General features: G+C 40.3%; 1 protein-coding gene across 1 annotated transcript in view; it reads right to left on the bottom strand.

Moving 5' to 3' along the window:
* The window catches only part of LOC146002795 (uncharacterized), a 75,450-nt gene extending 55,757 nt beyond the window's left edge, over window positions 1-19,693 (bottom strand). The window contains exon 1 of the mRNA XM_083140741.1: window positions 19,418-19,693. Coding sequence (XP_082996867.1) covers window positions 19,418-19,585 — 168 coding nt within the window. The 5' untranslated portion in view covers window positions 19,586-19,693. The remainder of the gene's footprint in view (window positions 1-19,417) is intronic.
* Between the last annotated feature and the right edge of the window lie 3,665 nt (window positions 19,694-23,358).

Raw genomic sequence — 23,358 nt, forward strand, 5'->3', positions numbered from 1 at the left:
CAACGATAGCATTTCATTACTTTACATGGACACCGACAGTTTTATTTATAGCATTAAAACATCCAATCTATATGAAGATGTAAAAAATCCGTCCTTGCTTGATTATTATGATACTTCTTCCTACCCTCAACCGAACAGATTTGGAATTCCATCTAGTAACAAAAAAGTTCTAGGTAAATTAAAAGACGAGTGTAATGGTGACATCATTCTCGAGCTTGCCGGTTTGCGTTACAAAATGTATACATTTAGAACTGAGAGCAGCATCACGAAGAAAGCTCAGGGTGTTGGTAAAAATACTGTACAAAACAAACTTTCATTTAAAGACTATATTGATTGTGTGAAGGAATTGAAGAAACAGCTATGATTGGAAAAAAGAATCCAAAGTGTAGACCATGTGATTACAACAAACAAAGTTAGGAAAGTAGCATTAGATCCACATGATGATAAAAGATGTATTTTGTCTTGTGGGATCCACACGTTGCCTTGGGGGCACTATCGTTTAGATAGTAGTAAGAAATGCATACAATGCACTTAAAAAAAACCTTACGGCTGGCAATATTTCTATCAACACAAGCATATAAAATAACCATGCCTATGAACCTGTTTGGCTTCAGGAAGCAAGCTATGGAAGTGTCCGTCCAGCCTACGTCGTCGTCGAATTTCAACGAACTCCTGCCTTCCATGCTATCTAAACTTAACGGTCTGTTAATTATACACTTGAATAGCATTCTGACCCAGTACGACGATGATGTGGGCAAAACTTTCTATGTATTCAACAACAACTTGAATTATTACCGGTTCCCCATCTCCGGCAAACTGCAGTTCAACATGAATCCCGAGAACAAAGGGGAGGCCAAGGTTTCCTCTGGCAAGAACATCTATCGCATCAAGCATGATAGGATGGACAGTACCACTACGAACGATGTATCTGCTGGCGATCGCCTGTACGTGAAGCACTTGGACGACTACGACAAACTCATCCCTCTTTTTGTGGACATGCGAATCACGTACCCTATAATAAATAACCACAGTGGTAACAATGCCTAACGATATTTTTGGCCACATGAAACACGACGACCACGGCGACGAACTTCTCATGCTCAACGTCAGGGTCAAAAAGTTGCGAAGCGACCTGCAGGCCATGCAGTCCACGCTCAACTCCAGCCTCCAGACCGAGATAGCTAGCCTACAGTCTCAGTGCCTGGACCCCGTACTCAAGATCGACGCCGAGCTCAAATCGCTGCTGCAAAAGTACACAGTCCTCGCATCAATAGACAACTTCGACAACTTGGCGCTGAGCATAGGCAAGCTGCATAACGAATTTTTGAAGCTGCAGCAAGCGCAGACCTCCGATGTGGAACAGCTGAAGCGACACTTGCAAGACCAAACGAGTACCATCCAGACTGAACTGAAAAACATTATCCAGAGCATCAAGACTCAAGATGACTACGATCGCGTGAACGCCAGTATTGCCAAATTGCACGAACAGTTTCAATCGTTCGAAATTCCTACGTTGGAAAGCATCAAGGCCGAGCTTCAAACGGACGCTTTGCATGCAGCCATCAACGAAGTCAAAACTAAACTCCAAACGCTACAGGACTTCATCGACAATCTACCTTCGTCCAGCGAGCTGAATGCTATTGCCCGTAGCGTGGCCAACATAAAACTCCAACTTGAGACCTACGAAGATTTCGGGAAGCTGCAAGGCAGCATAACACACATTGAGGATGCTCTCGCTGTCATCAAAAATGATCTGGCAAACGTACACGAAGCACTGGAATCCAAACTGCCTGGCATCAGGGATACTCTGGCCAGTGTCCAACAGCAGATCACCAAGTTGGAAAATATAAACACCGAATCAGAGTTGTCGCATTTTCATCACTTGATCGACGACATACAGGCTAAGTTGGAAACTTTGCAACAATCCACCCCCACCCAGGACGACATAACACAATTACAAGAAGGCATACGTGCTGTTGCTGCTGCCTCAAGAGTTGGACGCGATGAAAAAAGCTTTGGAGTCGCTCCAAAACACGGTGGCCACCCTGCCTACCTCACAGGAACTGAAAAGCGTGAAGAGGGCTCTCAACCAAATACTCAAATCCGACGATATCAAAAACATCCAAACCGAAATTGAATTGCTTCGGGAGTCTGTTGAAACCTTACCCACCAACCAGAACATCAGCGAGCTACATGACTTGTTTGCGGAAATTAGAACCCAGGTCCACGACCTCGCAACCCAGAGCTCCAAGTTGACACTCGTGGAAAGTCTACAGCAGATTATCGCCAATGTGAAAGAGCAAATTGGCAGCATCGAGGCGAGCCAGGAATCGGCCATAAATAATTTCAGTACCCAACTACATCAGTTAAACGAAAAATTCAAGAGGCTTATTATCGATGTGAAGATCAAGCCCGATTACGACGCTCCGTGCTATCTGGAATCAATAAACGGTAGATTGGAAGATGTGGAGAGCAAGGTTCGAACCAATGTACAACCTGAATGCCAGCATCGACAATCTCAAGTCCACTGTTGTCATCGAACTCTACAGCATTCCAAACAGAGAATTTTCCTGTACATAGAAAACCCGGCATTGTCTGCAGCCAGAAATCCCATCCAAGCTATATTCTTATTTTCACACAATGTCTAGGCAGGCTATTGTGAACGAGCTGCACAAACCTGCACGATGAAACTACAAATGACTGCCGGTAGTGACCAAAGGCATAGACGACCTGTGGCAAGCTGACCTTGTGGAAATGAGCAGTGGCAACTTAAAAAATTTACAAAAAATCAACAAGGGGTACAAGTATCTTCTCACCGTTATAGACACATTTTCAAAATTTGCGTGGGCTTTACCCCTCAAGGCAAAAACAGGAACCTGTGTAGTGGAAGCATTCAAAACTATTTTCGATTAAAGTGGCAGGCGACCTCGATTTCTTCACACAGACAACGGAAAAGAATTCTACAACTCTATCTTTCGGCAATTTATTCAAAAACAAAATATTCAACATTACTCCACCTTTAGTGGAATGTTTCAACCGAACTCTCAAAACACGCATGTGGAAACAATTCACGCTTCAGGGGAATTACAAGTGGCTCGGCATGCTTCCGGAACTTGTTAACAGCTATAATCACAGTTTGCATCGCACGATAAACATGAAACCAGCTGACGTCAACAAATCTGACGAGCGACGTTTAATTTCTACGGTTTATTGTCCAAAGTACAAATTTACAAGCAAGAAACCGAAATACAAAATTGGAGATCAGGTGAGAATCAGTAAATTTAAGCGTGTTTGAAAAAGGCTTCACTAAAAATTGCAGTACGGAACTTTTCACCATAGTTCGAGTCTTACCTGGAAACCGTCTCACGTATATAATAAAAGATAATCGCGACGAAATTCTGAAAGGAAGATTTTACGAAGAGGAACTTTCTAAAACAAAATACCCCGACACGTATCTTATTGAAAAAGAATTATGTAGAAAAGGTGGCAAACTGTTAGTGAAATGGCTGGGACTTGAGGAAAAAAGTTGGATAGATGCAAACAAGGTGATTGTGTAATGGGTGCTTGGGATGTGGTACGGCGACTGCCAGATTTTCCATCGGAACGTCAGGATAGGAAAAATGGCGAGCTTCTACCCGACAACATTCGCTGCCTCATTGTTGGACCTTCTGGATGTGGAAAAACAACGTTACTTATTGATAATTTTCTTCTTGCACCCAACTGGTTAAACTGGAAGAACAGGCACCTGTATGTTTTCTCCAAAAGTTTGGAGCAACCGAAGTATCGCCAGCTGTCGAAACTGTACGAGAGACTAGGCATAGCTATATTTGCTTCTGAAGTGATACCACTAGACTGCTGTCTCGAAAATTCGGTGGTGGTTTTTGACGATGTGATCCTGGAGAATCAGAACGAAATTCGCAATTTTTTTTACTCAGGGTCAGCACAGAGGCATGGACTGCTTCTACCTTGCTCAGACTTTTCCAAAATCCCCAAGCAGCTACTCCGAGACAATGCTAATTTTATTTGTTTGTTTCGTCAAGACTACATCAATTTAAAACACGCTTACGATGATTATGTAGGTGGGGACATAAACTACAATTAGTTTTCCAAATTTTGCTCTTCATGCTGGAACCAAGATGATTTCGGATTTGTCACAATAGACATGACGAGGAAACCCAATAACGGAAAATACAGAAACAAAATTAATAATTTTCTAAACGTTGCAACGTTACAAGAAACGTCTTGACCTATTATAAATAACTACATACAAAAAAAAAAATGAAAAGCAAACTTGCAGACGACAACCTGAAGCTGCGTAGCTACCTAGCAAAACGGTTTAAGGGTTGGAAATCCGACAATCGTGGAATTTACGAAGAGAAAAAACGTCAGGACCAACCTATCATCGATGCCATCAGTGGGCTTGGTAAAGAAATCAAAGATGACACCGAGCAAAACAAAGAGTTAATCAACGAGCTTGTGCCACTTACTGCTCGAAATTATACCATACCTAAACCAATATCCAGCATTCACACTACTGCGTTCGAACTTGCTTCGGCTCCGAGACGTCAGGCCCTAGGCAGTACCTCTTCGGACAAGCTAGTCGAGCTGGGTCCGTTGGCGAGGGATTACCTAAGCACCGAGAAATTCGAAAAATACGAGGTATTCGGATTATACCCGACCATGGAACATAACGAGGGTGTGGTTTGGAAGATTGGAAAGTAAAAAAGTCACGTTCGAGGGCGACGATGTAAAAGTTAATTTGGGCGAGAAGAACAGCTGGACTAAGTATCCCGGCACCGTGGGACTGTGGGAGCTCATCACCAAAAAGCAACCTAAAGATTATACAGACGAGGATTACCAAAGTTACACAGACATTTTGATCATGACGGATGCCCTGTACCAAAACAACGATGCAACCCAGAATCGCGTGAAATCTAGCAGTGGAGAAAATTACAGGAACCTCATCAAGCCAATATGGACCCAGCTCAAGACTGGCAGCGGTGTTAAACTCTACAACACCTTGCCCAAGGAGTTTGTTAGGGTAGACGACGTAAGGAAGCCTGTAGATCGATTGCTGGTTATCGCAGGCGAAGAAAATGCAGGCAATCGCAACTTCCACAACGAGAAGGTGGCATCATGGACATGGTTAGCACCAAGCTTGCCAACTTCATTGTCAACGACAACAAAGGTATAGGTTATCTTATCAAAATCATCAACACCCTGCCTCCCAAATTCTGGAATGTAGCCAAGGGTCGAGGTTTGGTGAACGATATTATCAACAAGCTACCCTTCGAGATGCACCTGCCAGGTTACCAGTACTGCGGTCCAGGTACAAAACTCGAACAGCGACTGGAAAGAGGGGACAAGGGAGTGAACCCACTGGACGCAGCATGCAAGGACCACGACATTGCCTACAATACTCACACCGATCTTGACGCACGTCATGATGCTGGCAGAAAATTGGAGCATGCGGCTTTCGGGAGAATCGTCAGCAGAGATGCCTCGCTAGGTGAACGGGTTGCTGCATTGGGTACGACCATCGCCATGAACACAAAACGAAAACTAGGGTGGGGATTGTAAGTAAATAACCCTTTTGAAAAAGAGCAACTTGTATAACCAACCATCACTTCATTGCATTAGGGGCATGGTAGAGATTTTTTCTTACCCTCTCACGATATATGTATAAATAACATACTAACCATGAAGCCCAAAGGTGTCATTTACCAAATACCCTACACAAACCTCAAGTCTCTCGGAACTTTAGATGGAATGCTCACCAAAAAGCAGCGCGAGAAGAAACATTGCTGCTTGGCAAAAGGTCATGGAATGAAATTGCTGCTTAGCATTCCTCAGTTGAGGAGGTTACAAGGTTCGCGAAAGCAGCAGAAGACTGGAGGTTTCATATTCAGCATCCCGGCTATCTTGGCAACTTTGGGTGCTGTAGGCAGCTTGGCAGGAGGCAGTGCCGCCATTGCCAAGACCGTCATCGATGCAAAACAGAACAAGGCCAAGTTAGAAGAGCAGAAACGCCACAACCTGGCTATGGAGAAGAAGGGGAAAGGTGTGACCAAAAAGCGAAAGAACAAGCTCGAAGCTTTGAAAAAGTTTAAAAAAAAGAAGAGCCCCTGTCCAACTTGGATATTGAATCTTTGATCGAATCGTTGGGGATCAAGCACTTCAGGGGCGTTTTCATGTCTGATTCTCTACCCTCTGTTGTGAAGAAAAAAGAGTGTGTTGTGGTTAACCTAGACAGTTACGAAAATTCAGGGACACATTGGATATGCTACCTCAAAGCCAACAACAACAATAAAGCATTTGTTTTCGATTCATTCGGAGGCATACCACCTGCTAGGGTGGTAAAGTATATCAGTGTTGTCAACCTCTACTACAATGACGAACGCATCCAGGGTTTCAGCGATGTAAACTGTAGCCATCTTTGCGTTTCCATGCTTGTCTTCCTCTTGCAATTAAATAACCCAAGAATCGAGGATTTCCAGAAAGCATTGTGGCACCTGAAGCACTATGGGAGTATTCCATCTCACAAGCGAGACTTCGCTTCTGAAACTCGCATTGCATGACGATATCATCTATCCTAAATCTATTGCTCTTCGAGCATTCTACAGCATGTACCTGATACCTAACGTGACGGTACACAACAATACCATTGAAATTGGCAGCGAGAAAATTAGCATCACCCCTGGCCAGTACAACCTGTCTACCTTGCAGGCTCAATTACCAAGAAGTGTATTACTGTCGCAAAATTCTGTAACTCACAGGGTAGAACTGGTGTCTGCCACGGAAACCGTAGACCTGGGTACCATTGGAGAGCTTTTGGGATTCGAGAACAACACAAAGCTCGAACCTGGCATCAAGCACATCGGTGCTAACATTCCTAAATTTCTAGCCATCGAGACTGAATATACATTGCAATGTGGCAGAAGGTATGATCACTAAATCCTCGGACGGCATCCCAGGTAGTCACAAGCAAACAGGTATTATCGCTACGTTCAAACCAAACTATGAGTTCATGGAGCCAATTATCTACACACCCTCCCCACCGATATACTTTCCTGTATCTCGTAATTGCATAGACAACATAGAATTCGCTATTACCAACGAGAAGGGAGAGGTGGTTGATTTTGCAGGAGCCACGACCACTGCCGTCGTGGAGATTAACATATAATAAATAACCATCATGGAGCAAATCGAAAGTTACGAGTTGCAGTCCTTCCCACCCAATCGTCGCACGTTTGCCAACCTCAATGAAGCGAATCGAGACATAGAATACGACGTGGACGTCGGGGACGGATTCATTCACCCTCACAGAGCTGATTTGTATATTAAGTTTGATGTTGTGAAGAACGACAACGGCGAAGCATTTCTTGCCAATGCAAATTTAAGACTTGTAGATAATTTTGTGGCGTACCTATTCTCGCAGGTGGAAGTTAGAAAGCATGGCACCGTCATCGATAGGGTTGACTACCCCGGGATTACCTCTACAGCTGTGGGAACACTGAAACTCTCCACGACCGATGCAACATACTACCAGGCATGGGGATTCGAAGCAGGTACAAAAATCAAAACTCAAAATCAAACAGTACTGTTTCCCATGCGTCTGCTTCCTGGCTTCTTCTCCGACTACACAGAGATTATGTGGAAGGGTGGTTTGCGCGTCACTTTTCGCAGAAGCACCAACGACAACAATGCACTGATGCGTTACAGCACCTTGAGTGCAGACGGTTCAGCACTTCCCAACACACTACCCAATCCAGCCAAGTGCATCATCCAGTCCATGGAGCTGCGCATGCCCTTAGTGGAATACGAAACTAACTATGCTCTCAAGTACAAAGCAGACATTTTGAAGAATCCCCGAGTACCCATCCAATTTTACGGTTACCAGTGCATGCAGAAACCTGCTTCCGGCAATCATTTTGAATTTGACGTGACCACACAGTTTAACAGCATCCGGTACGATATGCCAGAGTTTGTGGTCGTGCTCTTCCAGACGGGGGAGGACAACAACCAAGAAAAAGATTCGAGCCAGTTCGACAACTGCAAGATCAAGAACATCTACCTCAAAAATGGCAGGAATGAGATATTCCTGCGTGAGAACTACAACCTGAACATTGCAAACAACGACTACCTGAAACTGTATGAGGCATACACAGCTTACAAGAGAGTGACCTCCGGCAATGTGGATGTGTACTACAACCCCAATGAGTTCATTCCTCGCAGATCCATGTTCGTCATTAACACACTGAAGAGAAAGCAGGTGGTTGTTAAAGATCGTACCAACATCAAGATTGTGTGCGAGTTCCATGACGCCTTGCCTGCCGATACTCTATGCAGAGTTATTCTTATTGCAGAGAAAACTTTTGTGTATGATGTCAAGAATGAAAGAGTGACTGAACAGTTTTAGATACAAGAAAAAAAATTGGAAAATTCTATAAAAATTACAATGACCTTAGATCCAAACATTCTTCACACATAAAAAAAAATCACTATACTATAGAAATTTATGACAATACTGAGTAGTGCCAACTTCTATTTGTAGGTTAGCTTCGCCTGTGAAATATCATATGGTGAAATTTTTGTGGAGTACGTTGGCCACACTGCGAGCCCCTCCCACTGTGGGCCCCCTCCAAAAGTAGTAGTGGGGGCATTGAACCAAGGCCACGACATACATGGTGAAAAGGGGCCTCACACATCGTAGCCGTTTACGCTGAGGGCCCACCCTACCTACAAAAAAGCCCGTAGGTGTTTACGTTGAGCACAATTCTAATGTTTGCCAATGATTGCAAGATTATGAGAGAAATAAAACAGCCATCAGACATGCAAATTCTCCAAAATGACATTAACAGATTCTCTGAATGGTGTAAGCGATGGAAACTGTCCACAAACCCTTCTAAATGCTCTTACATAACAATTTCATTGAAACAAAACATTCTTGAAGGCAATTATACGCTCACCGACTTCCCTCTAGCAAAACAAGCACAACATCGAGATCTAGGTATCCTCATAGATTCAAAACTAAATTTCGATAATCACATATCAACAATCACAAAAAAGGCAATGCGTATGCTAGGCCTACTTTACAGATTCACCGAAATCAATAACCCGAAAGCACTTTCCATTTACTTCAAGACATTTGTATCCCCCATTCTAGAATATTGTTCACCAATCTGGAACATGGGTGCCCATTCTCATACCTCCAAGATCGACAGTGTTCTTAGCTTTTTCCTCTCCATCATTCGATATAGAGTGCCTGCCCTGAGACACCTGCCTAAGAGAGATCTACTTGTAAATCTGCATATTAATACTCCAGAAACTCGTAGATACATTGCAGATATGAAATTGCTGTAAAAGATCATAAATGGAAACTGAAGATGCAGCATCCCACTCCACGAACTCTCACTCAGAGTGCCTAGACATAAAACACGGAGCAAGGAAACTTTCCACACTACAACTCCCAGGCTCTCACTCATACAACGTTCACTATTCCATAGGCTATCGAATCAGTTCAATATAATCTCAAACCAAATAGATATATTCACCTCATATTCATTTTTTATCAGCAACATAGAAAAAATTCTACATAAGTAATTCTTTTGTGAAACTGATCTATTTATCTTGGTACTGTTTTGGCTTGTTTTATTTTTGTTTATTTTATGTTATGCTTTCTTTTGTGTTTTTAATCTTAGTCTATTGTTTTACTGTTGTTTCTTTCTAGTTTAAAATGGCTTCTGCTGTACTGGAAATTTCAATAAATAAATAAATAGTCTTAATCTCAACAACACCTTCTCCCATGGGCAGAACTGGAGCTTTTAGCAGGATTCAGCCCCAGCATATGAGGCCCGAACAACACAGCAGTGGATGGAGGCAAATGTACCAGACTTAATTTCGACTTCAGATTGGCCTTCTGCCTACTTACGGAATGTGTGCATGCTAAGAGTGGCCATTTTGAATAATGATTTTGATTTGTCATGCATCCATTTCAGTAATGTTATTAGGATATTACAATATCTCTCAGCATTTTGTGTCAATTTACTTAAAACTTTGTGACAGTATTTATGGTAAGACTAGGTATATTTCATGGGACAATCCATGTTACTCGACAATTTTTAAAAAAATCTATTTTATTCTCTGCAGTTACTTTACCATGTTGTTAGTTGAAAACAGTCATTATTTTAATTTTAGTGGCTGTAGGTTTCGAGTGGCAGCCATATTTGTTTTCAAAGATCCGCCATTTGGTGGTGTCGTAAGGGGTTACCGAATCTGAAATATCTCAGTCCCTAATTATCCTATCAATGTGGAACAAAAACAAAAAATGATCAGCAAACTGTAAGCTACAAGACTGTGTATAAGCCATTGTTATATATGAATTATGAAAGGGTGAAATTTATGTTTGAAAAAGTAGGTTATTGACGCGAAAAGTCCTGATTTTAACACATAATATTTACAAGAAGGGAAATGGTCAGGAAGTTGAGCTTTACTGGATAAAGAGCTCTGATATAGATGTGCTCATTCACCAAGTTTCAACCCTTAGACATGCCCCCTTCTTTTCTAGAAATGATTAAAAAGTTAGAAAAGTGAAAAAGTGCACCTTTCACAGGTAGATATCTCTGGTGGGGGACCTGATAAAAATATACAATCCCTCCCCACAACAGTTCGGTATGAATATATTATGTACCAAAAATTAGGATATTCAGATTTCATCATAAGTACTTTTAATATTAACACAAAGTTATACCTACAAATAAGCATATGCAGAAGTACGGATAAATGAGAGTTTACTGTATATACATCATAAATCAATTGACAGTGGACGAATAACACACAAAGGAGTTTATCAAAGCATACAAAAATAACACTGGGTTACTTATTACCACTTAAACAGTGTGTTCCACACAACTGAGGAGTGATGGTGTGACACCGACCAGTTGCAGTTGTAAGCTCAATGGGTGTAAGCTTCCTTAAAATGTTCTTGAAAGGCACCCATGTCTTGTTGTCTCTTGAAATTTGGAATGAAGTTTGTGGTCCTTGTGACTCGTAAAAATGAACTTTGAGGGCATCACGTTGTTCTTCAATAATTCCAATATACCAGTTTGCATAAAAAATACACGCAACTATGTCACCTGTTTGGAGGCATAGCAACTATGCTTTTGTCACATTTACTTCCTCAAAGTCAGTAGTAATTTAAGTGCGAAAGCATCTAACTTTTCTGTCACCAAGAGGAACATATTTATGATATGAACGTGTTTTAGGAAGAGGTAAACAGGATTCATATCTCTCTTGCAGTTCAGCTTCATGGTTTACCACCTCCTCACCTTTGACATAAATGTACTGTATACCAGGAATGTTTTTCACACAAAAATCATACATATCTGGAGACAAAATGTGATCACTGCTTATCATCTGTAAACTCCTCTTGGTTACTATCCTCTTTGTTGTCCCTCCTATCCCATCACAAGCATATTTCCCATGACAGGAAGCAAAAAAAGTGCCACTCTGCTTCAAGACCAAAATCGTTTTTGTGATTACAGAAGTTGATGATGTTTTTCCTATTCTTATAGTGGCTCGCAGCCCCATCCCTGAAGTATATGATCTTTCTCACTGACGGGGCATATGTCTTAATATCTTTAATGAAATGACTTTGGAAGGTGTGAACTGCTGTGTAGGTGTGCTCTAAATAATCACTGATAATACACAGACTTCTAGCTTTCAAATCACCTTTATCACTTAGTTTATAATAGTAGACAAATGGGTGAAGTGTTGCCTGTTTGTTCACCCAATGAAAACTTTAAATCTCATCTTGAATAACAAACGAGAAATTTTCTGAAAAATCAGCTAAAACAATGCATTCATAGCCTGAAATATACCATTTTTTGTCTGAAAGAAAACTAGATTGTACTTTGGAAACATAGTGATGTGGCTTGAATTTTGTGAGTTTTGCTGTAAGGTCCTCAAGAAAGTCTTCCCTTGGTTTAACTAGGGTTAACATCTCAGCATGACCTATTGTTACCCATTGATTGTAAATAATATTGCCAGGAATTTAGTCTGTGAACTGTTCTTGCAACAGGAGTTTAAGTAAATTTTTAGGATCTGGACACTGCATGCACTTATCCTTCATGCATTGTGAATTGTTGATATCGGAGGTCAAAATTTCAAGCAAATCTTTATAGTCCACATTTAACTTAGCCCCGTCAATCAATAACTTTACATTCTGGTGATATACACATACAGAATGTGTTCCTGATGTACCAGCAAATACACATCACAGAATTTTGATCACGTAATTTTACAATCTTGGTTTGTATCCTTTAAGTGAACTTTAACACCATCAATTCGCACAGATACATAGTATTTTTTGCCAGGAAGGATACGGCTTGTTTCCTCACTTGTATAAAAATCTAAAACCTTCTGCACAGTGCCTTTGTCTATAATTTTACCACTTTTTCTTTTACATACGTCTGGCAATATTCCTTAACTTTTCGTTAGTTCCCTCGCCAGTTTAAATAAACCTTCTGAAACATTAAATTCAGTAATTACTTTCTCTCTTGGCCAAGATTCAGGTATTAAACTTATTATTTTCACATGCTCTTCTTTCTCAGCAACAGTGTATTTCTGTTTCAGTTTTTCAATGAGTACTTCATATTCTTTGGCCAATGACACTGGAGGCACATTTTCTGGTTCATCAGCAACTGAACTTAGTTCAAAGGAAGATGCAAGCCTTCTTTGCAGGTGTGTACACAATTGTAACTTCTTGCTAATTGCTTGTGGTCTTTGTTCAGCACTTCACTTTCTTATTTTGGAAACCGATGATAAACATAAATTTGAACACATTGCATTCACAATTTCAATATTGTCTGATGGAGGTACAAAATCAAGGTCATGTCCTGATTCATCATCATTGTTTTTGTTATTGCACTTTTCCTTCACAACAAATAGTCTTGTGTAGCATGTAGCACATAATGATTTTCCAGGAATCAGATATACAACATAATTCTTTAACTTTACCAGGTGTGCACTCATAATTTCTGAAAGTCCTTTAGTTATGACTTTTTTATGGATTTTTAGAGGGTTGCAACACGATTGACCAAAAAGATGATACTTTCAAGAAAACTTCACTTCATGATAGTTGCATGTGTTTCCAATGCCACTGCTTGTTCTCAATATCAGAAGATTCCTCTTTTCTTCACTGAAGTCACCAAGTGCCTTAATGCTTCGTGATACTGGTCCATACACATCCTTATGACATTCTTCACCACTCAATTTACCTACATCACATTCCCATTTGTTACTAACTGGATGTAACGATACACAGAACTGCAGAAACACAAACTTCCTGTTGAACTGCAAGTATCTGAATGAGGCACTAGTGGTGAATTCCCATGAGATACATGTCTGAACACCAATGTGCATGTTGGAATGAGCAACCTGCTTACTGCTTTCATGTATATCTATTCTCTTTACCTCATATAACTTTTTCTTGTATGATTTGATAAAACCCCTTTGTGAGTTATTCGTCCACTGTCAATTGATTTATGATGTATATACAGTAAACTCTCATTTATCCGTACTTCTGCATATGCTTATTTGTAGGTATAACTTTGTGTTAATATTAAAGGTACTTATGATGAAATCTGAATATTCTAATTTTTGGTACATAATATATTCATACCGAACTGTTGTGGGGAGGGATTGTATATTTTTATCAGGTCCCCCCACCAGAGATATCTTACCTGTGAAAGGTGCACTTTTTTCACTTTTCTAACTTTTTAATCATTTCTGGAAAAAAAGGGGGGTATGTCTTAAGGGTTGAAACTTGGTGAATGAGCACATCTATTTCATCTTGTAAATATTATCTGTTAAAATCAGGACTTTTCGCGTCAATAACCTACTTTTTCAAACATAAATTTCACCCTTTCATAATTCATATATAACAATGGCTAATATCTTGTAGCTTACAGTTTGCTGATCATTTTGGTTTTTGTTCCACATCGATAGGATAATTAGGGGCTGAGATATTTCAGATTCGGTAACCCCTTACGACACCACCAAATGGCGGATCCTTGAAAACAAATATGGCTGCCACTCGAAACCTACAGCCACTAAAATTAAAATAATGATGGTTTTCAACTAACAACATGGTACAGTAACTGCACAGAGAAAATTAGATTTCAAAATTGTCGAGCAACGATTAACTCATATGCTGGACCACTTGACATGGATTGATCCTCATTGTAAGAAATTTTACAACTGTTTCCCAGTATTTAAACCTGTGCTTTAAAACTCTTGGACCAGTTTCCAGTTTTGTTCTATTGCGATTTCATCATGATACGATTTCGATTTATGCCTGTTAACACATACTGCGGAGTTTCTGCGATTACTTAAGACTTTGCTCACTATATGTTTTCATGGTTAGGTTAGGTAGGTCACTTTTGGTTCTCTTAGCATTAAAATAAAGTCCCTAAATGCATTTTAGTAAGGTTCCGATTTACTTGTACATTCATTCCCACTAGTAAACGATATTTACAGTCGCTTGTCAAAGGAGAATACCTTGTCCATGGGAAGCGCACATGCTTGCGTAAGGTAATTTTTAAGTTGTCTTTTTTAAACATAAATAACTCTTTCCTCGAGTCCACACAGTGCTCATTACTTTAAGTAAGGTTCAATTTCGTGTGACAATGGTTGCCAAAATTCTATGGGTGCCTCCAGGATCACTCAGCAACCCAAGATTGTTGAGTAGCAAGAACCCTGGAGGCGCTTGCTACCTGGTTGTTGAGAAGGAGCGACCGTGGCTTCACTCAACATAAAATTCACTCGCTACCTGCAGTCAACGGTCGTCTGGAAGTCTGTGGACTTCTGCTAGTTGCAACATGGCGCGGTAGAACTAAGATGCATGGAGTTAAAAGTATATACTTGCAAGTTTGATTATGTAGCCCAAGTGCACCTTGAAGTTGCCCATCCGACAGACTTAAATAGTAATAACTTCTTCACCACTATATTCTCGGAGAATGAATTATTGGTCAACAGATAATTATGCACTGGCTTCAACTGAGGTATATTTAAAAATTCCAACCAAATAACACAGTTAAAAAAGTAATCAATCCAGGTACTGTTAACAACATTAAGTATTTTGGCAAAACTGGTGAGCATGCTCATGCAAACACGTGTCCAGCTTGAGGTTGAGAGCACCTTATATCTCGTTACCTAAGTTCCGGTATAGGCTTGTATAACATTTGATTGATTTAATTCATTTTACTTTGCATTTTTGCCACTTTTGGCTAATCGTGAAAATGAGGATGTGATGATATTATGAAGAAACATGAACAAGGAACAGCATGCCCAGGTCGGGATTTGAACCAGGGACCCCAACGTCGTAACGCGATGTGTTAACCACTCCGGGATGTTATTTGTGAATGCCCCTTCTTCAAGTATGTGTCCAGATTCATTTTGCAAGAAAAATTGGCATCAAGTATCGAGCTATTTCCTGTGTGATATACATATTTTTCAAGGGAGCGTGATATTTGAAAATCCATTGGAAGGAGGGTGATATTACAATAACTTAAACAATGATCATGCAAAGTTAATCATACAGACAACTAAAAATAAAGTGCTCCCCTGTGCTTACCACCACACCATGAAGGCATATAGGGGGTGTGGGGGTAACGCCCCACACTTTCTTGATCCGGTCATGAGTGGGGGTGATGTGATCAGCATCACGCACAAGACTGCCTTTACCCCCCAGGGTTTTCCACAGGTACCCATATCATTCGATGCTGGGTGGGCGCCGGGACCGCTTCCAACGTTAGAAAAGTTCCCGGATTTGAACTGGCCGGGGATCAAACCCGGGACCTTTAGCATGGTAGTCAGACACGTTACCAACTGAGCCACCATGGCCATACAACTAAAAATATTGTGGCATATTCATGTATAAATGCCAGTTCGTACGTGTTTATTTATATTGCTTTAATTTACATATTTTCGCAGCTATGAAAGCATATTCAGCAATTCAAAATTAAAACTATATCAAACATTATTGCGTGAAAACAATGTGATTTGTTATGGGACACAACACCGTTCTACAATTTTGCACACATATACTCGCTATTTAATATTTCTGTTCACAAGAAGACCTCCGTGGCGGAGCAGTTTGCACAGCGTGTTACGACGCCAGGGTCACGGGTTTGAATCCCAGCCTGGGCATTCTTTGTGAGTATCCTTTCAATTTCATCATATCATCACTCATCCTTATCTTTGCGATTAGCCAAAAGTGGCAGAAAAGCAAAGATGAAAAACAAAATTGAAATCAAATTGCTGTTCTTAAATCGTATTTATTATTGTCCTATTACTATCAATGGTTGATTGATTGATTTGTTTTATTTTACTTCGCTTTCGTGCCACTTTTGGCTAATTTGCAAAGATGGGAATGAGTGATGATATGATAAAATTAATGAATGGACACTCACAAATGCCCAGGCCCTGATTCGAACCTATTGAGGAATAATGATCCCATTCCAAAGCACATTCTCGAAATTAATTTTTCTTTCACTTATAGTATAGTGTATGTTATAAGTGTTTTAACAAAGGTGTACAACCAATAAGGTCACACACACACACACACACACACAAAAAAAGCAAGTGTTATGTTGAACTTGCACTCCTATACGAGAATATTATTTAATTTAAAAATATATATCCTTACATAAAAATGGCCACAACTTTTCTACATTCAGTGTCACTTCTCCATGGTTATTACCTATTATTTTGGAGAAAGAAACTTGTAACCATAAAGAATTTGTTCTAACCAAAGCTCTCAAATTATGAATATAACATTTCCCCCTCCGTTGTATCTCTGGTCACAGATCTAGATGTATTCAATGTTTTACTTCGAGATTTACCACACACTTTCATTTGGCAAAATGCATCCATATTATATGTCATCATCAATTCATAATCCATGAATAGTGGCACCGTTTCAACAGCACAACACGCCCTGCCATTTTTGCTGCAGACGCCATACGGCAATGTGATTTTCAATTGTTATCAGCTGGAACGTTGCTATTTCTCAACTCTTGCATCGAGGAAAAGCCATAAAACTGTGTGACGTAGCAGGTCAACATTTGCTGGAGCGAATTTACAATACCGCACCCCTTCGTGATTTTTGTAATATTTCGCCAATTCACTAATTCAGGCCTCTTAATCACGAATTTGAAGTTAAAATTTGGTGGTCACGTCTAAAAATTGCAAAATAAGCGAAATTAAGTGATATGCGCTCGGCACGATTGCTCATTATTTACCGGAAATTTTGTAAATAATGAGCAATCGTGCCGATTGCACACCATTCAATTTAGCTTATTTTGCAATTTCTACACCTTACGGCCAAATTTTAACTTCAAATTCGTGATTGGGAGGCCTCAATTAATGAGTATGCGAAAGCCTCCGCATCGCTCTGCTTCGGCTACCCGCCTGTATCTATAGATACATTGGTAAGGAATTTAAATATTAAAAAAATGTAAGATTCGTAGCACATAGAACTCCAAAATTACTTTCCACTCTCCAGAATTTCTTTCTTCACGTAACACATAAAAAATCTTCAAAGAAAAAAAATTGTTGCAAAATCGGCGGTGGGTTAGATGACCACGAAGCAAATGTTGTGTGGAGCAACCCGTACATAAGTAGTTTTACGACCCCAAAATTTTACTGTTTCCCTAACCTAACATAACCTTACCGAGAACGTTCAGTGCGGCTATCCGTCAATGGTTTTCCGGTAATTGCAGCAACGAACCTATAAAAAAATCTTATTTTCGTAGCACTTTAACCACAAATGTTACTCACCGAAGAGGACATTTTCGTATCCTGCAATTTTATGATCCATGCACTGTTGCGAAACTTACCTGTAATCAAATCAGTTCGTATTCCACATCCTCTTCTACATCGCGATTGTCACATTTTAAACCTTCGTCCTCGATGCATCCTGCTCCACGCTCCATCTAATGATCTGTGCAACATTCACAACTTTTTTACTGCTCTCTTCCACCATTCTAACACGATCCGTGCTCTCTAAGTATCAAATCAACACTGTGGCAATGCTGTAAACACAGTAAGTCATAGCGAACGTCAATTGCTTATATCAACAAATATGGTTTCCATACTTGCGCACGGAGAATGATTGCGAGAATTGAAGAACTTCTTTTACAACTTCTACATGTTAATGATCAATTTCTGTACTTGACCGCAACATCTTAACCTTAGAAGAACCATCGCGACTAAGTATTTCGTGAGTATAATTAGTATTATGGAAATTACAGAAGGGTCCGGTATTGTAAATTCTAGCTCATTTGCTACTATGTTCAGCAGTCCTGGAGGTGCCCTATGATACCGAGCCTTTCTGCTAGGATTTTTTTTTAAAAAATCATAAAACATTGGGTACCGTTACCAAATTCGTAACCAATCAAAAATAAAATTCGCTTCTGACAAACGGTCTCACTGCAGAACATGGGCTGCTTTTTTCCTCTAAATAGACGAACAAAATTTATATCCCCTGAAAGTACGTACCTTCTGCTTCCATTTTCCGGAGTTCCTTTTACGGTTACTATTATATTATTGCGCATAAAAAATGTTTTTCCTGCTACTAAAAGCAATGCATTTCTCCATTTGTTCGCGTCCATATTGTTTACGTGCTTAAGTGTTGTGCGATAAGTGAGACCCTTCGTCTCGCGGCATTCGAGTTGATTTGTCGCTCCGGATTGCACCCACAGACACAGTTTCTTTCATTATTTCAGACGAGGAATGCTTACAAGGTTAGATTAGGCCTGTTAGGTTGGGTTCCAATAGCATAAATACAATGAAATGTGTTTTTCCTGCTACTAAAAGCAATGCATTTCTCAATTCGTTCGTGTCCATATTGTTTACGTGCAGTTTCTTTCATTATTTCTTCGAGGAATACATACAAGGTTAGGTTAGGCCTGTTAGGTTAGGTTTCATTACCATAAATACAATGACTAATTATTATTTAGGCTAAGTGAACTAAACCTAGCTACCTAACAACATAGGCATTTTTGCTTTCACTAGATTTGTGCAGGAATATGCCTTTTCCTCATTTCAATACTGCCCAACCTGGACACGTTTTTCTGTTGTTTTTTTTAAAGAAAAAAATTTCCGCACCTTAAAACTTACTTTTCCCGATTACTAACTACAAAACGTTACCAAAAAATTATGAACCGCGTTCCTCCTAAGCAGCCCACATTCTGCAGTCTTACCTGACAAACTTCCAATACTCACGTTGGGCGCCTAATCTATTCATACAGGAGTAGGAGGGAAAAATTGTTCTGCCCAAAAGAATGAAAGTAATCGGAAACACGAACAATCACGGGTGTTGTGTGAAATTAGATACAATGCGTAAAATTCTTACCAATATGCCGAGGCAATTCTTCATTTTATTTAGAATTTCCATTCCCTTTTCTTCTGCCTTCAAAACACTTGTACTTTCGTCTGAACTAGTTGGTTGAGAACAGAAAAAACATTTCGCATAGGCCATTATTTCATTCACTAGTGTAGCATCAACTTCGTTACTTTCCATAACTGGCTTACTATAACTTTCTGGCAAATATAATTTACTTATGAGAGTATCACCATAAATTCAATTAAGATAGTAATTTAAAAAATCGAAATCCATTCTTGTTGACACACACAGACTACACTTACACCATGGAGGTAGGACCACAGATTAGTAGGACTTTCACAGAATAACTAAATATAGTCAAACTACAAAGTTGCCAGTCCGGACAAAGAAAAATCTGTATTTGCACGTGATCTGAAAATCGCACATGTACCCCGCTCTTCGTCTTCTCACCGCAGGATGAAATGCGTCCGTTGTTAAGCATTTTAGGTTTGTAACATTACAAGTTACAAGTCGAAGTGGTCGAAGGGCGGTGACTTTCTCGTGCGAAAAGCGAGACCCTGCTATTGGACCTTTCGGTTCGGACAGGACAGGTGAATAATTCCAACAAAGGATGCACAGCATAGACATATCTCTCTTACCGCAAAAATTTAAGCAACCTTGCGTTCTGGCGTCACTGGAGTAATGTTTTAATTTACAGGCTAAATGCCATCGCCACTCAATCTGCCACTTTACAAAGTGCTGGATAACGACAGGCGGGAGATTTAGGCGGCGGTGGGTTGCACCATGCATTTTTATCCTCCGCCTTGTAAGGTGGAACTTTCTCCTGCTTGCCGTACGACCTGGCAACAGAAACTGGAGAAAGTTGTGTTTTCGATTGTGTTTGTTTGTTTATTACGTGCTAATGTCTGCTTGTCAATTCCAAATGCATGCTTTTTCAACTGAAAACTAAATATTTATTGCAATAAAATGAAACAGCTGATAGAAGTAGGTAATGCATGTGTCGTACTCTCATACAGGGTTGGCAAAATTTGAGTTTTTTTTAAAAAGAACAAAACAAACTGTTTTTTTTTGTTTAAAACATGTTTTTTTTTTGTTTTAAACATGAGTTAAAAAAACATGTTTTAAACATGTTTTAAACAAAACAAATTCAACCTTTTCCCAGTAAATTATAGTTAAAGTCGTTAAAGGGAAAAAATACTCATTTTTATGAGTACATTGGCGGCAAGGACAGTATATATACCTTTGGAGATAAGGTTTACCATACTGCAGGGTAGAGGTACAGCGCCTTGAATAACGTAGTGTGGAAAACGACCCAAGAAACTGGTTCCCCGAGACGATGACAAGTAGATGGCAGTGCGAACGACCCAGGTGCTAATTTTGTTATGAAAGTAATGCGGCTTAGTTAGTTTTTGGAATATATTGTGTAGATTTCTTTCTCTAGAAAGGCCGTAAGTGAATTGATGGAAACAGTTATATTTGTGGAGTGATTTGCAGTCACGAAATGGCATTAATTTGGAAAGAAAAGTAAAATAAAATTAATAAATAAATAGCATGCGGAACACAAGAAGAAACATCGCCATGTGATTCCGGACGTCAGGTCTTGGACTGTGTATTAGAGTTTATTTTTCTATGTTATTAGAATATAAATAGTATCCTGAGAGATATTTCATACCGAGGCGACAAACCACAAATGTCGCTTGAAAGCGAGCAGTCGGAAATCAATGCAGCCTTTCGAACCGTAGGGACAAAAGCTCTCACTGCACCGTTTCCTCAAGGAGATTTTACACCAAAGCGACACGCGACAAACGATACGAGGATTTCACACCAAAGCGACACGGGTCATTCGGTCGAAGGCAACTTTCATACCGAAGTGACACATGTTGCTTGGAAAGGAGCCAATCAAAATCAACATTTCACATCGTAGCGGCATGACGGGAAGCACAGGCCAGCGTTCGGTTGGTGAAATCCTCAAGCGATAAGTGTCGCGTGCCGCTTGTCGCTTTGGTGCGCAATCTCACTAAAGCAAGACACTCATTGCATCGCGTATGCGCGAACAACAAACCACGACAACATGTTGCAAGCTATTGAGGAAATGGCCCAGTTTGAGCGACGGAGAAGCGACAAAGCGACACGTGTGGCTTATCGTGTCGCCTAGATCTGTTGTTGTAATGTGTGGTTTATCGTGTCGCCTATCTGTTGTTCGCAAGCAACGCTTGCTAATAGACTGAAGGCACCATGTCGCTTGTCACTTAGTTGGGAACTTCCCCTGTAGCGCCTCGCTTCGGTCTGAGCACTCTTCCTTTAAGGAGCTTTCCGACCGAAGTAACAAGTAGCACGCGAATACGCCATATGAACGTGTCGTTTGCTGTTTGGACCCTCATGTGCAATGAATGCTATTTTACAGTCTGGAAGTGTGTCACTAGTGTGACAGTGTGAACATCCCGTGTCGCTTGTCCCATTGGTTTGAAAGTTTCCTTACACTCATGTCGATGGCACTAAGAAAGTTTTGTGGGGTTCCCTTTGTCGTTTCATGCAATCATCATTATCATCATCGCCGCGATTACTTTAAAGCGGAAGAAAAGAGACAGTAAATATCCAAAATACAAATGCTTCAGTGTGTATATCTTTAAAAGAAGTAATGATGATGATAATAATAATGAACCTAATTCATACACAAAAATTTAGTTGCCAAGAGCATTCCACGCGTATTTTTTCTCCCGTGTTATTACCGAAAGTATGACGATAACAGGACGTGGTCGACTGTCAAGAATGTTCGTTAATATCTTCGCGACCACTGTGCCAAATATCATAGCAATTATCACATTCATAGAAATGCTTCATGTAAAAGAATCAGACGTTGCAGCGAAAACTCCATTTACTTCCATTATAAGCAGTCGAACACCAAGCACCGGGGTCAACACCAGCGCCTCTAGCGGATCATTTTCGAGTGGAACCAGCCTGAGAGCGCAGAAGCATGCCGTTTTCCACACTACGTTATTCTAGGCGCTGTAGTAGAGGTGTGCAGGATTGAATTTTTTGGGACGGGAAATTCTTTAAATCCCGACATTCGGGATTGGGAAAATTCTCAATTTCCCGAAAAAGTCGGAAAATTTTCGGGACGGGATGTGTTCGAAATTTCCCAAAGCTCTTGAAATCTCGAATTCTACCCGTAATTTCCATCTTAAGTGCTTGTTTTTGCACTTCTGGTACAAAACCACAATGCAGAGAACGTCTAGAATTGACGACGTTTTAAAATGACCATTCGGAATTTCCAGACTGCTTGGGATCCCAAAAAGTCGGGAAGTCATTTCCGGAAGTCGGGATCGGGACGGAATTTTTTTTTTCCCGATCCCGGTTCCGACTTTTCGGGATCCAGCACACCTCTACTGCAGGCATAGGCGCCGACTCCATGGGGCTTGGGGGGCTCGAGCCCCCAATATTAACAATGTGAGGCAGAGCCCCCCAAATAATTTTGCTTAAGCGGATCTAATGTATTATTTTGCTTCTCTTCTAAAGTTTACTCTGAATTGTGCCACATGAACTTAACTTTTAATACACATTTAAAATTTTCTAGACCATCAACTTTGGGGGACTGAAACCGCTAAACCATCAACTTTGGGGAGGCTATGACCAGAGACAGCAAAACGCATGATTTATTACTAGTATATAGTACGTATGTAATTATGAGTATTGTTAAAATTTTTACTAAAAAAAAAGTTTCAAAAGACGATGTGCATGAACTAAGGTAGTGGATGGGACGTTCGGGCTACAAATGGCTCTCGCATGACATTCAGAACGAGATCATTGATATATTAGGGAGATCTGTTTCGCGCTCCGTGGTAGCAGATAATAAAAGTCGGGAATGGTTGACGAAACTTGTGACATATCCATCCGTGGACAATTAATATTCTGCATTCGAACTGTGTATAAAAATATGATATTTTTGAGGA

This window comes from Lepisma saccharinum, chromosome 19, assembly GCF_977018435.1.
Source record: "Lepisma saccharinum chromosome 19, izLepSacc3.1, whole genome shotgun sequence".
Classification (NCBI taxonomy): Eukaryota; Metazoa; Arthropoda; class Insecta; order Zygentoma; family Lepismatidae; genus Lepisma; species Lepisma saccharinum.